General features: G+C 43.4%; 2 protein-coding genes across 2 annotated transcripts; one reads left to right on the top strand and one right to left on the bottom strand.

Moving 5' to 3' along the window:
- Nucleotides 1-798: 798 nt before the first annotated feature.
- Nucleotides 799-5,068, bottom strand: elp5 (elongator acetyltransferase complex subunit 5). The gene is made up of 8 exons (XM_017404644.3): nucleotides 4,474-5,068; nucleotides 4,317-4,377; nucleotides 4,121-4,201; nucleotides 2,862-3,073; nucleotides 2,555-2,730; nucleotides 2,168-2,263; nucleotides 1,247-1,347; nucleotides 799-1,133 (listed from the first exon to the last, which is right to left on the bottom strand). The coding sequence occupies exons 1-8, from the start codon at nucleotides 4,526-4,528 to the stop codon at nucleotides 1,025-1,027; spliced, it is 891 nt and encodes a 296-aa protein (XP_017260133.1). The 5' UTR covers nucleotides 4,529-5,068; the 3' UTR covers nucleotides 799-1,024.
- A 26-nt stretch (nucleotides 5,069-5,094) lies between these two features.
- Nucleotides 5,095-11,334, top strand: phf23b (PHD finger protein 23b). The gene is made up of 5 exons (XM_017404642.3): nucleotides 5,095-5,595; nucleotides 8,013-8,044; nucleotides 8,155-8,247; nucleotides 8,388-9,003; nucleotides 9,120-11,334. The coding sequence occupies exons 1-5, from the start codon at nucleotides 5,568-5,570 to the stop codon at nucleotides 9,311-9,313; spliced, it is 963 nt and encodes a 320-aa protein (XP_017260131.1). The 5' UTR covers nucleotides 5,095-5,567; the 3' UTR covers nucleotides 9,314-11,334.
- Nucleotides 11,335-13,809: the final 2,475 nt, after the last annotated feature.

Here is a 13,809-nt window from a genome sequence, read left to right as displayed (position 1 = left end):
GAAGATCCGAAGAGGCCGAACGTAGCCTCACACGTGCTATTTATAGACGCACGCCCAGGTGAGCTACGTGTCACGTGNTGTGACTTTGTTTACATTAATTCTTGACCTGCGCGGAGCGCGAGGAGACATATCCACTTTGTTTACTGCCACTGGCAGTCATCCAGGAATTCACAGAACCATAGTTACAGAGTAACTTCCGTTTAAATTATTAGTAAACAACCCTGATCACCATATAGTTATTGGTACTGATTATGTAAAATTGTATCTAGGATGCAAACAGATCATTAATTAAAACCAGCACTCCATGAGAGGAACGCATGCCAGAGTCTTAAAGCTGTCGCTCAATCTGTCAGCCCTTTGATTATGTGTTGTGGATGACTCTCGTCTACTGCCACGCTGAATCCTAGTTTAATATCTGTAAAACGGTCCGAGTTATGGCCAGTTTTGTGTTTGCCAGGGTCGCTTGGCTGTGGCGGCCATCTCCAATCAGGCTGACTCCAAAAGTTAATGGGTTGTATTGGTGCATCCTGTGATTACTTCCTGAGAGTTTTATTGAAATTCGTCCACTGGTTCATAAGATATTTTGCTAACAGACAGACAGCAAACACATTTACACACACAGGCAGTTATTATCGCCCCTCCTTTATGAAGGCAAGTGATAAAAAAGCCAAGTTATCATTATTAGATTACCAAAAAACATCACTTTGTTTCTCTTCCAGGTCTGACAGTAATAAACTGAATTATGTGACCTGAATTGGACAGAAAAAATGAGGCAAAAATTTAAGAGATTCAGTGGACGACTTTTGAAATAACTGTTTATTGTTATGAAAAGCTACAAAGAATGAAAAATACACATGAGAATTGAAAAAAGTTGCTTTTTTTGTGAAGATGAGAGATTTCTAATAAATACATGAGACGTTATTTTACACTTTCAAAGCTCCTAAAGATGACAGAAATAAAGACCGTTGACTGTAAATGACTCAAACGGTAGATCTCCTGCGTTTTTTTTTTACGAAGTTTAACACTAGACATCAAGATCATCGTCGGGATCCTCCTGGTCGTAGTCGTCGTTGGCATCCGGCTCGTACAGAATCCGTCCCGAGCCCGGTCCCGAGTGGAGCAGAGCCTTCTTCCTGTGACATGAGCAGAAATTTGTCTTCTATAAATATGTGGCAAATAAATAAATACAAAAAAAAAACTGGCCTGTGTGCACTTGAGAAATGCAGGTTGTGAAAGAGTTGCTAACTTCTCTTTGCTGAAAACAAACGGAAGCATCAGCTTCTTCTTGGCCTCCAGCTCGGAGTCGGACAGCCGCAGGTTGAAGGTCAGCTCGGCTGTCGGGTCCACCTGTCAAAACACAAGCAGGACGGATCTCAGTCCTCTCACGTCTCCTGTCTGTGCTCTGTTCAGACGAGCAACTCGGGGAGCCCCCCGTCTGCGTCACTCTGGATGTGTTTTAAAGAATTTCTTGTCTTCGTTTATAAAATAATAGAATTTGAACCTACATAAAACGGAATTACAACTAAAAACCCTGAAACACCACGCCTTGCCACTAGGTGGCGAGCTCGGCCACGTTAACCACACATCAACAGAGGAAGAACATAACCTTCGCTGCTAAAGATTCTTCCAAATAACTGTAGCTGGTGTTTTTTGTCTGTTTGACACAGTTTCCTCTCAGCTATTAACCATTTCAGTGCACAAATAAAGTTTATTAGAGACAAGTTCAGGATAAAACAGGACAAATATAGAAAGTTTCATACAATGACTTCCTTGTTGTCGTAGTTTCTAGGACACAAAGAGATATCGGCCATGCACGAAATTGGCTGCTAGATTAATTTAGTTTCTATAAACCTCTGCGTGCTGAGTTGTTAAAAACTTAGAGTGGCCCATCAGTGAGTCAGGCTAACAAGGACTCTAATGAGCCTCTATTGTTAGGAGAGTGAGTTTAATCTGCAGGTGAATACATCTTACAGAACAGCTCAAACTCTACACTCTCTCCTCATTGAACTGAGAAAGCTCCTTGAATGAGAAGCAAAATGTCTTCAACTACAGAACCGAAGTCCAGTTGTTTCCTGTTTTTAACCCTTTTTTAAAATTTACCATGTCCGGGATGAGCGAGAATCTACACCAGCATATCGCAGACAAGGTTTTAGTTGTTGAACTGCACCTGCTCTTCCTCGGCGTCGTTCCAGTTCTGTTCGGGGTTGCTGCGCTTGCTGTGAATGGTGACGGTAAAATCTCCATTCAAGCTGAATATCTCCTCCTGTGGGGAAAACAAGCCAACGCCGTCGGTAGTTTTTAAACACAGCAGGAACACAAACGCGTAATCCCAGGTGAAAACACTGTTTGTGATTTTAACAAGTCAAAACAAAAGCAGCCAGACATCTTTTTTTGTTTTGTTTTGTTTCTTCAAGATGTTTCATATCTCAGCCGAAGAGCTTCCCTAATTTTAAACTTAGAAAACTGGGACCTGGGAAAGCAAAACATCTTCAAAAATGACATTAAATTCGGTTGCTTTTAATTCAACTTGTTACGATGCCAGCGTATTACTTACGTCTTGCATAACCTTCCTAAATTTTGAGCGTTTTGTTATTTTTGCCACCGCTTCGTCTCCTTTTGCTCCAGGTGCCACAGCGATGAGGGAAGTAGCCAAGTGGCAGACACTTCCCACAGTGCCCCGCTGGTGCATGTCTGCATGGAGCAGGCCAATGACAGCTCTCACAGCTCCCCCTAACGAAAACACGGCAAATAAGCAATCGACTGAATAAGAACGGCGTCGTCTTTCGCCTTCACTCTCCACTGGACTCGATCAACGAGAGACTCTAGGCACAGAAAATCAAACCATGTGACAAGTGTTTCACCTTTTCTGAGCTGGTGAAGTGTTTTGCAGACGGCAGGTGGAGTCACGTGCCTCAGTATCCACGACAGAGAGTCGATGATTAGCGTCGCCGGTTTGGGGTGCGGCGTCTGCTTGACCAGATCCGTAAGATCCTCCAAACGGAACTGGTGAACCGTGAAGGCTGGGCGCTCAGTCCACCCGAGGGGGTCTGTGTAGGCACTGTGAATGTGCAGCCTGAAATTAAGAGAAAATAAAATTCCTTCAGAATATACTCGTATAAATTTAGTCTGTTGTTTTTTTCCTTGACATTTAGAGCAATCACATAACCCTTTTGCACATTTTTTGTGATCCAAAAGGATAAAAAACACGAAGAAATCCTGTTGATATCGGGTATTGTTACTTCAAAATCTTATGCTTACAACAGACAGTGACAAGTTCAAAGTCAAACATCACAACAGTCCTCCAGCTGTGGTGAAATATGTGTTGTTATGACACGGTTATGTAAAATTTAAAAACATCCTGAAAACATCCACGGACGTACTCGTGTGCTAGAAACAAAGAAGCTAATCTGGCTGCTAAAGTTGACCGAAGCTTTGACTGTGTGACCGCGATCACAGTGACGGTTCCTCAACTCACCTCGTCGCCTGCTACGGTTGAAATGGAATGGAATGTCTGAACTAGAATCTCAAAGGAATTGTGAGTGTTGTGCACGTTTTATGTGAAGTTGAAAAAAACTATTTGAATTTCTTTTGTTTTTAAGGGGAAAAAAGTTGCTTCACATTAGAATTTCTAAGATACAAATCACCTGTTGGAACAAATTAAAGTTGTTTTCAGAGTGTCGGCTGCATTAAATCAACCACAATAAACACTGACACAGAGAAAACACGTGAAAGGTTTGCATAATGCTTGGTATTTCTTCGAAAAGATGCCTGCCCAATAAATCAAACATTTATGATCTCAACGTTAATATTGCAAAGATCAGCAATAACTCAAAGGGTCCCTCTATTCTGGGCACAATGCTTTTTCACTTTGCATGTCAATAATATATATTTACCAATCATATGGACTGTTCTTGACACTCACACTAAGTTTAAAGGGTAGCATTCAAGATTCAAGTGCTGTGAGCCTCTATGTGACAGATCAGAAAGAGATGGGAGAGGAAAACGTGGGTTTCACAATGTTCAGCAATAACATTACAATTGTGTTTTTTTATAACCGTGCAGCCCTATTCGAAATGTAACAAAATTGATTCGATTTCTGCTGATGTTCAGCTTTATTTACCTCTGTGTGTCTGAGGTTCTCAATCCATCTTTCAACTCTTCTTCACTCACATCAAAGCCAAGGACGTGCACAACTTCTGCCCTAGTGTCACAACAAATAGAAAGGGAGATTTTTACTACATTATCAGTCTATTAGAACACATATATCCTTAATGCGTTTAGAAGTAAGCAAGTTATAAAACAGCCACTACAAGTACCTGTTCAAGGCAGCATTGATGAAGCTCTTCAGGAGATGTCTTCCAGAGTAACTACAAGAATCTATTGAAGCATGTATACATTACACTTTGTCATCTTTAAACAACAGATGTCACAGGTGTGGTATTGTGTAAAGTTGCAAACATTCAAAGAATTTACCTTGTATTACAAGAAATCCTCCAGCCTCAATGCCCTGCAGTAGTTCAGTCAACATGTTACATAGATAGCGTTAGCTAGTTAGCATGCTTCTGACACACCTATTTAAACGAGGAAAAAACACAGGGAATAAATTATTTTTAATTAGCTTTAAGGCAAAGGAGCTTTTAAAGTTGCTCAAAGAAGGGTTTCATAAAGAAAAAAAAGTGATATTTGCGGGTATGAAAGTCCAGCAAGATTTGTGAAGTAGCATGTTTGTTTTTTTCCACATTCAGAAGACGTCACATCTCATACTTCCTGTAAACAGCATTCCACGTCACTGGGAAATGAAGTTTTTTTTAATTCTACGAGCGTTGCTTAACTAAAGGTGAGTAGACCCATAAAACTACGCTACCCAGAAATCCTTTCGCAGCCGCTTCGAAGGGTTGGAGCGCTATATTCCATCAGCGCTGCTGCCTGATCCAACCCACTCGAATCGTTACAGCCAATCAGACAGCTGGGATTAACCCAAACAACCAATCACAGGAGGACATCCCTCCCGCTGCGTCCTTTCGGCTGATCCAATTTTAACCTCAGCCCCCTCCCCTTCTCAAGAGGTTGCTGCCGCGCGGAATAAAGCCCAAAGTCTAGTGGATTTGTATGCCCGCAGAGAAGAATTGATGAACTTCACCCGAGTTGCCAGTATGGATCTACATTTAGCATTCGCGCTGCTTTAAGGAGATTTTTTTGCGTTTTCTAACATGCATTTCGTCAATTCGAGGCCGAAGAGCGGGGAGCTTAGGCGGACCACATTGATCTGCTGAAGGAATTACTATTTTTGACCAACAGTAGCTTGTTTCTGCTCCGTTAACGGCAGCCGTTGTTACGCGTCCACGACGTTGGGATACATTACAGCTCAAAATCAAAGTGAACGGGAGTTTTTTTTCCTTTTAAGGTCCTCCGGGGCCCCCTTCGGGTTTCCAGTCCTAAAAAAAAGTTACCCGGCATAAGGTGCAGCCACGCCGGGGAAAAAGCCTCCGAGCGACGGCCGCTGCTCTCCGGCTAGCTCAGAAGCGGCTTCTCCTTTTTTGGATCGGGGCCTTGTCTGCGAGGCGACAATGCTCGACATAATGTCTGATCACCAAGGTATGGTCAAAAAAATCGCCCGCTTTAACGTCCTAATGTTGTCCTTGTTCGCTGTGAAACTGTCGCTAGTTTGTGGGCTTTAACAGCTTTTTACGCTTTGACTAAAGCTAATGCTAACTGTGGTTGCGTAGGCTATATTATCCGCCTGGCTGGCTCCATTTTAGCTTGCTGCCTCGTGCTAAACTGCCCAAAAAGCCGCGATGTGCTGAACTATATATAGTTTTGATGTGAAAATCTTAGTTGGTTAACTTAACGCCATCGTCATGTGCAGTCCGCGCCGAATCACCGAGCTAATGCTATATGCTAACTGCTCGCTAGCCGCTCCTACTTCGACACCCCCCCCCCCCCNCCCCCCACACCCCCGCTCACCTCCCTTCAACCCACCGAAAACCCTCTCTGAAATTAACAGCAATAAGCCTAATTTCTTCGCTCTTCTGTCGCGAAGACGATGAGTTTTTTTCATTTAAATTTTTTTACGACCGGCTCGGACCTCGGAGCCGACGGACACGACACGCCCGACGGGGTGTGTTAGCATCGCGCTAACGCCGAGCTGCTCCTCCGACTCGAGCCTCCCATTTCGAGAGTCGTGCGATCGACGGCCACCATGGACATATTTGCTCTCCTAATAATCAAATGTTGCCGTCCCGGTGCTCCATCTGGATCCCAGCTTGAACTAGCCGCGTATTTGTGGTTCGCTGTGGAAACTGTTTAACCCTGTTGTTATCTTGACGCGCTAAAGCCTCTTCGGCTCGAGTCAAGTATTTAAAATAAACAAGTAAAATTAGGTTGAGAAAGGGTGAATAACTTGACTTTCTGCGGCTGCTGGAGGGTGCATACGGACAGGGTAAATTCGTCTGGCTTGCTGTTTCCATCAGTAAACCCAGTTTGAACTCTACCAACCAAATAAGGCTTTTAAATAAGCTCAACATGCCTGTTAATAATCCTCATTAAGCTAATGGGCTGTGTTAGCTGCACGATGCTAACTTCAACAACAAAAACAACAGTGTATATCACCATACGTAGCCATGGATTCAGTGCATCAAGTGGCAGTGAAAATGATGCTATTCACATTTCCCTTGGACAGGGAATATCTCCTGCTATTCCCTACTTTGTTCCCTTGTAGTTTAGGTTATTGTGCATCTGTGTTTGTGGGTGCTAAAAGAAGCTGCCCGCCTTTGTGTCCATCTCTTGCAGCTGCCACAACACTAATTATGTAATCTATTAGAGCTATAATATTAGTTTGTGTTAATACACATCGTAAGCAGGAGTATTAAATGGTACATGTGGGAGGTTAGCGATGGCAGCTTGTGCACAGTGGCTGTCGTTAAAGCTATAAAAGCTGCTAAAATTTGGAAGTCTTTTTAAAATCAATTTTTTGTGCAACGGTAACCACTAAATGTGCATCCTTCACTACCAGATGTTTACGATGTAATTTGTAATAACTGGGCAAAATCAGCGTAGTCAGGTTTTTGTTGCCAACAATTACGAGTCGTTTGTTTACAGCCGGACATCGACTTTACTTCGGTCACAGTCGTCGACGCCGGCCTCTTTTTAAACCTGCAAATGTCCGAATTAACCCGTGGCTTTCACGGATGGCAGTGAATAAGCCCAGTATGGTGGTTTGTAATCATCCCCGCTCAGCTGTTAGCCAATTAATGCTAACGCTAGCCCACTTGCTTGTGTCAGAAAGCGTCGGTTAGCATTAGCTGGCTAACAGCTCGTTAGCTCCAGTGAGTTGTAGTGTGAAGCTGATATGATGCTTATCAAGAATGTTACTAATAAGTAATAATTTAAAAAAAAAAGAACGCTGTTATCTGTGTTTAGCAGAAAATAGACCCCGAAGCTTGTAGTGCGTGTTTCCGCTTGCAGAACTAGACCAAAATAACTCCAGAAATTAAAAAAAAAAAAAGCGAGAAACGCTCCAAATGCTGCAACAGCTGAAACTTAAATTTATAACTCGGGTCAGCTCATTGACATCATGTTTGATTTGTCAGCAGATTGTTTCAGCTGAGAGTGCTAACTATGCTTTAAACCCATCAGAAAAGTAAGAGAGAGAGGGGGGGGTCTTCAAATTTATTTCATTTATTTTATGAAGCGCTCAGATTAGCAACAAGCTGTCATACCGGAGAATCAAAGCGAGTCTTCATCTTTGCATTTTGATCGATGTTTTTAACTTGACTCGCAGCCCTTTTGATTGCCGTAAGCAAGTCAAAAATGGCCGACTAAGAAAACAAACATCGCCTACCCCTGACAGACTTCACCAAGTCAAATCTGTAGTGTTAGCCCTGCGTCTTGGTCCATAACTTCCAGCAACAAATCGGGCGCAGACCTGACGTCCGACTATACGCTCGTTAGGAAAGAACAATGACACCAAATGTCCTCACTGTTTTTGTTTGTGTTTTTCTCCTCTTCCCCAGATTCGCTTTTGACGTGTAAAACAGAACCTCTGGTAAGCACCTTTCGTTCGTTTTTAAATAAATCTGAATTTGACTTTTTGTTTAAGTTTGCGTAAATGAGCTTCACTTCCTCTAACTGTGTGTGTGTGTTTATATTCTGTAGCCGCCAGAGAGGAGAAAGAGGACTGTTGAGGACTTCAATAAGTTTTGCAGCTTCGTTCTGGCCTATGCTGGTTACATCCCCAACCCTAAAGAGGTAAGAGGCTCCTGATGCACATAATAGAGTAAGAACCAGGTTTTACCTCAGGAAAGGTAAAAATCAACCAGATGCAAAGTCTTTGTTTGTTTTTTTTCCTGCTATAAAGGTGGTTCTGATTGGTTCTTGTTGCCCTGCAGGAAAGTTCCTGGTCTCCCACTTCGTCCAGCTCTGCACACAGTTCAGGTCTGTCTGTAGACGGAGGCGGCGGCGGCGGAGGCAGCAGCTCCGTGAGCAACACCTGGGCCGACGGGAGCTCCGACATTCACACCATCCACACGTTCGTCCGCAAAGCCCGAGCGAACAAGGGCAAGAGCATTCACCGCGCACACTCCGACAGCACGTTGCTGGACAAGATGCGCCTCAAAGACTCCCTGTACGGGAACCAGGCGGGCGCCAAGGCCGAGCGCAAGAAGGACAAGAAGCTGAAAAAGCTGTCGCTGGGCTCGGCCATGACGGCGCAGGACAGCGGCAGCAGCGAGGGCGAGAAAAGGGCCCGCATCAAGCGCAGCAAGAACTCCTCCAAGCAGCCGAAGACGAAGAAGCCGAAGAGCTCGACCGCCCACAGCGAGACGGACTCGGAGGCGAGGAACCCCGAGGCGGGAGGCGTGCGGGAGGAGCTGGGGACCGCGCTCGGGAGCTCCAGCTCCAGCCCGCAGGGGAAGCCGCTGGCGGACGAATCCATCCGGGACGCGGAGATGAGCTCCAGCGAGGGGGAGACGTGGATCGCGGACGAAGACATCATGGTGGAGTCGGGTACGACGCAGCTTCTCTTTAAATTTCCCTTTTCTTTCTTTATTTATTTATTCACTTAATAATCTGTAACCGCCACGTCCTCTAACTCTTGATGTTCCTCCTCCATGCCGACGCAGGAGACGACTCGTGGGACCTGATCACCTGTTACTGCGGCAAGCCGTTCGCCGGGCGGCCGATGATCGAGTGCAACCAGTGCGGCATATGGGTGCACCTGTCGTGCGCAAAGATCAAAAAGTCGAACGTTCCCGACATCTTTTACTGTCAAAAGTGCAGAGACTCGCGGCGCTCAGGACACAAAAAGGACACCTGAAAGTGCAGAGGACAGAAGGGACGAGGAGACCCCTCCCCCACCACCACCACCCTTATCCCTGTCTTTTCTTTTCCTTTCTCTTCTTTTTTTGCTGTTTTCTGACATTTCCTTACTTTGATGCCTACAGCCAAAACAGCCTAAATTATCACCTGGATGGAAACTGTACGCAGAGTTGATTTAGACAATCACAGCCCCCCTCCCCCTTTTTTTATTTTTAATTTATCCCTCCTCGTTTTTAGTTTTAATTTCCTTTTTGCGGCTGCGGCGCAGAAGTGGACAGAGGACGACAGCGGACGGCTGAGAATCATTTATTTTTTAACCAATCAATTCCCACAATAATTGGCTTTATTGTTACGTACGCCGTTCGTGACGTGTGCATATAAATATATATATATATATACATATATATTTCTCCTCATATTTATTGAGGGTGCATTTTGACTTGTAAATTAGTAGCGTTTTTTTTTTCTTCTTTTTTAGTTTAATAGGCATTTCATCTCAACTTTAAAACTAATGCAAAAGCTATACACTGACAAAGGTAAAGGTTATATTTAGATTATTGTAAGAGGTGAACGTTTTTACTCCTGTTTTCTGTTTAGAATGTGTCAAAAAGCTTGATAGGCAGCTCTTCTTTTTTTCTTTTTTAATTTAATTTTTTCTTTTTTTTGAAGGTTTTCTGTCCGTTTACTTAAATGTTTGCTCTCAGTGGTAATCACTGAATGTAAAAAAAAAAAAATATATATATATATATATATATATATATATATATATATAGTTTACGCTCCCCTTTTAAAGGAATAGTTCAGAGATTCTGGAGTGTGATTCTGTGGAGACAGTATAAAGAATGAAAATCTTACCTGTCGTAGATGACGCTAACAGCGACTAGGAGGTTCAAGACAAAAAGGGGATTTTTAAAACGACTCCAATCTGAAAAATCTCATCGAGAACCCTATTTTATAAACCTTAAGGGTGCGCTCAGATTCACAGAATTTGTTTATTCCCGCTGGAATGTTATAGCAAGCAAGCTTGCTGCTGCTGTGCCTGACAGTGAAGGTTCGATAACGAATGATAAAAAGTTTAATAACAAACAATAATCCACTTTGGTCTCTTCTTAGATTAGCTCTCAGATTGTCGATCTGGTCAGATTTAATCTCCATTTCTCTAAACAAGGGCGTTCAAAGAGCCATCTGCAACAGGTAAGATATTGTTTAGGACATTCCCTCAGAGCCCCACTTAAGAGGATCTGAACTGTCCCTTTAAGAGAGCGTTATTTGTTTTATTAGAACTAGCCGATGCCTTCTGATAGCAAAAGTTTCAAATTGCACACGGACAATTCCTTCAGGGGTGGAAACGTAAACCCCTCCCCTCGGATCTGTTGGTTTGATCGGAGACTCCATCTGAAACGTCTGAGTTAATGACCGTGGGGGGGCGGAGCTTCGCGTCCGCGATTCGACTCGTTAATCAATTTGTTTGTTTTTGTTTCAAGCCCGTCGGTCGTGGACGTTCTGCGTCAGAAGCTGCTCAGTTTGTTGTCGGGAGGGTCAAACGGAAGGACGACGGGTTCCAGCGGGTTCACGTCGTCAGGGGGGGGCGACTTGTTCCTGAGCGGCTGTTAAATACGTTTTATTATCTCATGTAATTGTTTATTGACTGTTTGTTTTTTGTTTTTGTTTGGAGAAGCTGAGATTAGAGATGTGCCTCTCTCACGTGGAGAATAAAGCTGTAGTGTACAAAGATAATAAGTTGACGCTGCATAGGTTTCGGCATTTGTTTGTTTTCTACCATTTTATTTTGTTTGTTTTTGTTGTTTTTTTTCCCTTTGTGTTGATGGGAGAGGCCCGGCAAGCCTCCATTAGCAGTTGCACTCTGTGTACGACTTCGACTCTGTGTACATATCCTGTTCCTCGACAGCTGTACATATGTGGAAAGTGAAGAAAGAGAATACCCGAGCAAAGTATATTTTCTGCAGTCTGTTGTTTTCTTCAATTGTAGCTTGAAAAATAAAATGCTTTGGGATCATACAACCTGCCTCTTGAATGATTGCACACAATCAGAAACGTGTCCGTTTCGGGTTTTTTTTTTTTGTTTTATTGACGTTGGCACACAACAAGCTGTCATGTTTGTCTTTCACCACTAGAGGGCGGTGCTTCACAAGAATCGGAATAAATACTTATACAGATGTATGAAATATACTTGGGAGGGCCTTTGCTGTTATCGTTTAGTCCTCTCTAGACGTTTGTCTTATCCTGCAGAATAAAAACAAAAGGAATTAGTTTTTTAATTATTTTTAACACTAAACAGTTTAGTTACAACTAAAAACGGCAAAAGAGATGCTTCGAAACCTGATAATTGTGCATGAAAATATAGATATTAGTTGTTCGGAGCAAGAAAAGTCCACTGACGGGTTGTATATGCACCACATTTGTGCCGTTTCTTGTTTTTAATTCCCGTATGTGTGCGGCGGACTTCTAGTGCTGGTGACAACTAGATCACTGATATACAAAATAAAAGTCACTACACTATAGGATTATATGATATACTGAAAATGTATTAGCAACAGATGAAAAAATAGCTTTTTGGCTCATTCAGGCACATTTACAGAATGTTAATTAATGTACATTGTCCCTAATAAATAAATAAATAAATACTAAAAATAAATAAAAAATACTAATATATTTGGTGGATTGGTCGTTCTCACTAAAACACATGGAAGGTGTTAAAAAGAAAGTTAGGAAAATGTGGGTTTATCACAACTGATATTATTGCAGTTTTTCACAATAATTTCCAAATATTTCCTAACATCCATCGCTGTGTGTGTAACAGTCGGTGGTATTTATGTTTCACTCCAGTGTCTGTGATATCGGTGAACACTGTTTGAGTAAAATACAGCAACACAAGGGGATCAGTAATATTCCTGCACGATATATATATATATATATATATATATATATATATATATATATCAGAAATTAATCGTTAATCGCGGAATCAGCTCAAGCAGAATCACATCTAATACGTTCGGTAACTTGTGGGGAGTTTTGGGAATGAAAGGAGAAAAAGTATCACGGTCGATTCAACAATAAACAATAAATTAACAGTGAAATCGGCGACGGCGACGTCTCATAATGTTGAGCATCTCTGAATCAAACGGTCTCTTTTTTCCTTTTCGCTCACCTTTCGTTTCCGGAAAGCTGGGATTTGAAAGCGTCCGATGGGATCCAAGCGAGCAACTTTCCACCTGCAGGAAAAACAAATCCAGATCTTTGATTTATTTCAATTTCTTACTTTAAATGTTTGGGGTTTTTGTACCTGTTAGAGAACAAAAACTATGAAAGGTTTTGTTTTGTATTATTCTGTGTTGACAATCGAAAAACCTCCCAGTTTTCTAAAAATTTTGAGATCGAGCAGCTGTTCCTGAACACGCCTCACCTGTTCTCATCCGCTCTGCGCTTGTGTGAGTTCTGGTTCTGGCTCTGCTGCTGGTGCTGGTTGTTCTGGACAGGGGCGGCCGCCGTCGGAGCGGGGACGGCCCCCGAGCGAGGGGGACGCTCCTCCACGTCCCCCACAGAGAGGTCTCTCATGTCTGCCGGATCGGACAGGAGCGATAAGAGCTCCTGGTCCAACCAGTCCACCTCCTGAAGGCAGAAAGCAGATTTTTATTCTAAAGCTTCACCTCGACTCGAACTCCTCGGGCGGGGGGACGGGAGGAGGCTCACCCTTTTGGTTCTGGGCCTGTTTGGGACGCCGGCAGCAGCTATCTGCTCCAGCACCAAGTGAAGCATCAGGAACGGCAGCGCACGTCTGGAGCACAACATCTGAGGGGAGCAGATCCAAAAAAAGAAGGGAGCCCCGAGTCAGCTGCGTCCCTTCATAGACGACTCGGGATGTTTGTGAAGTGAAAGCAGCTTACCTCGAATCTCCTGCCTCTGCGCGGGTCTCTGCTCGTGGCGGATCTGTGCGCCTTCAATCGGAGCCAGGGCTATTTGTGGCCACGATTTCAAGGGTGGGATTATATTCTGCCACTTTAATGGGACCGTTTAGGCCCAGCCAATTAAATCTGCCGCCTCGCTGGCCGGCATCATTTATTTCCAGCCTCTGAAGCCGCTCTGAAGTGATGGCAACATGTCTTGATACACGTACATACATTCACACGACCCCCCACCCCCCACCCCACCCCACACACACACACTCAACCCCCTGGACACATTCTGGATCCTGGGGCAGATCGGAGCGGGCGATAAGTCCACTTTGTTGAGGATGTTGTAGCTTTCTGTTTACGTGCCTGCCTTGGGGTACTTAGATGATTCCCAGGCCAGTTTCAGCTGGTTTGGATCTTTTCTTTTTCTTTTTTTCTAAAGCAATAATTCAGACAGATCGTCTGAATCTATTTCTGTAAGATCTTGATGAAGTTAGGACCTTGATTTTACCACTCTGTACTTTTCGCAGTTTTGTCATTTTTGTCACTCGTACTTTAGATGGGGAAAGAAGCTGCCTGC

Source organism: Kryptolebias marmoratus, linkage group LG7, assembly GCF_001649575.2.
Source record: "Kryptolebias marmoratus isolate JLee-2015 linkage group LG7, ASM164957v2, whole genome shotgun sequence".
NCBI classification, from domain to species: domain Eukaryota; kingdom Metazoa; phylum Chordata; class Actinopteri; order Cyprinodontiformes; family Rivulidae; genus Kryptolebias; species Kryptolebias marmoratus.
The sequence above is the reverse complement of the archived record's forward strand: the minus strand, read 5'-3'. Positions and strand labels throughout refer to the sequence as shown.

Excerpts from the sequence above, each read along its gene's own strand:
- elp5 (XM_017404644.3), bottom strand. The coding sequence starts at position 4,528 with ATGTTGACTGAACTACTGCAGGGCATTGAGGCTGGAGGATTTCTTGTA. Across the intron at positions 2,264-2,554 it reads TTAGGAAGGTTATGCAAGAC|GAGGAGATATTCAGCTTGAA; the intron begins GTAAGTAATACG and ends TTTTCCCCACAG. Across the intron at positions 1,348-2,167 it reads ACGACGCCGAGGAAGAGCAG|GTGGACCCGACAGCCGAGCT; the intron begins GTGCAGTTCAAC and ends GTGTTTTGACAG.
- phf23b (XM_017404642.3), top strand. The coding sequence starts at position 5,568 with ATGCTCGACATAATGTCTGATCACCAAG. Across the intron at positions 5,596-8,012 it reads CATAATGTCTGATCACCAAG|ATTCGCTTTTGACGTGTAAA; the intron begins GTATGGTCAAAA and ends CCTCTTCCCCAG. Across the intron at positions 8,248-8,387 it reads ACATCCCCAACCCTAAAGAG|GAAAGTTCCTGGTCTCCCAC; the intron begins GTAAGAGGCTCC and ends GTTGCCCTGCAG.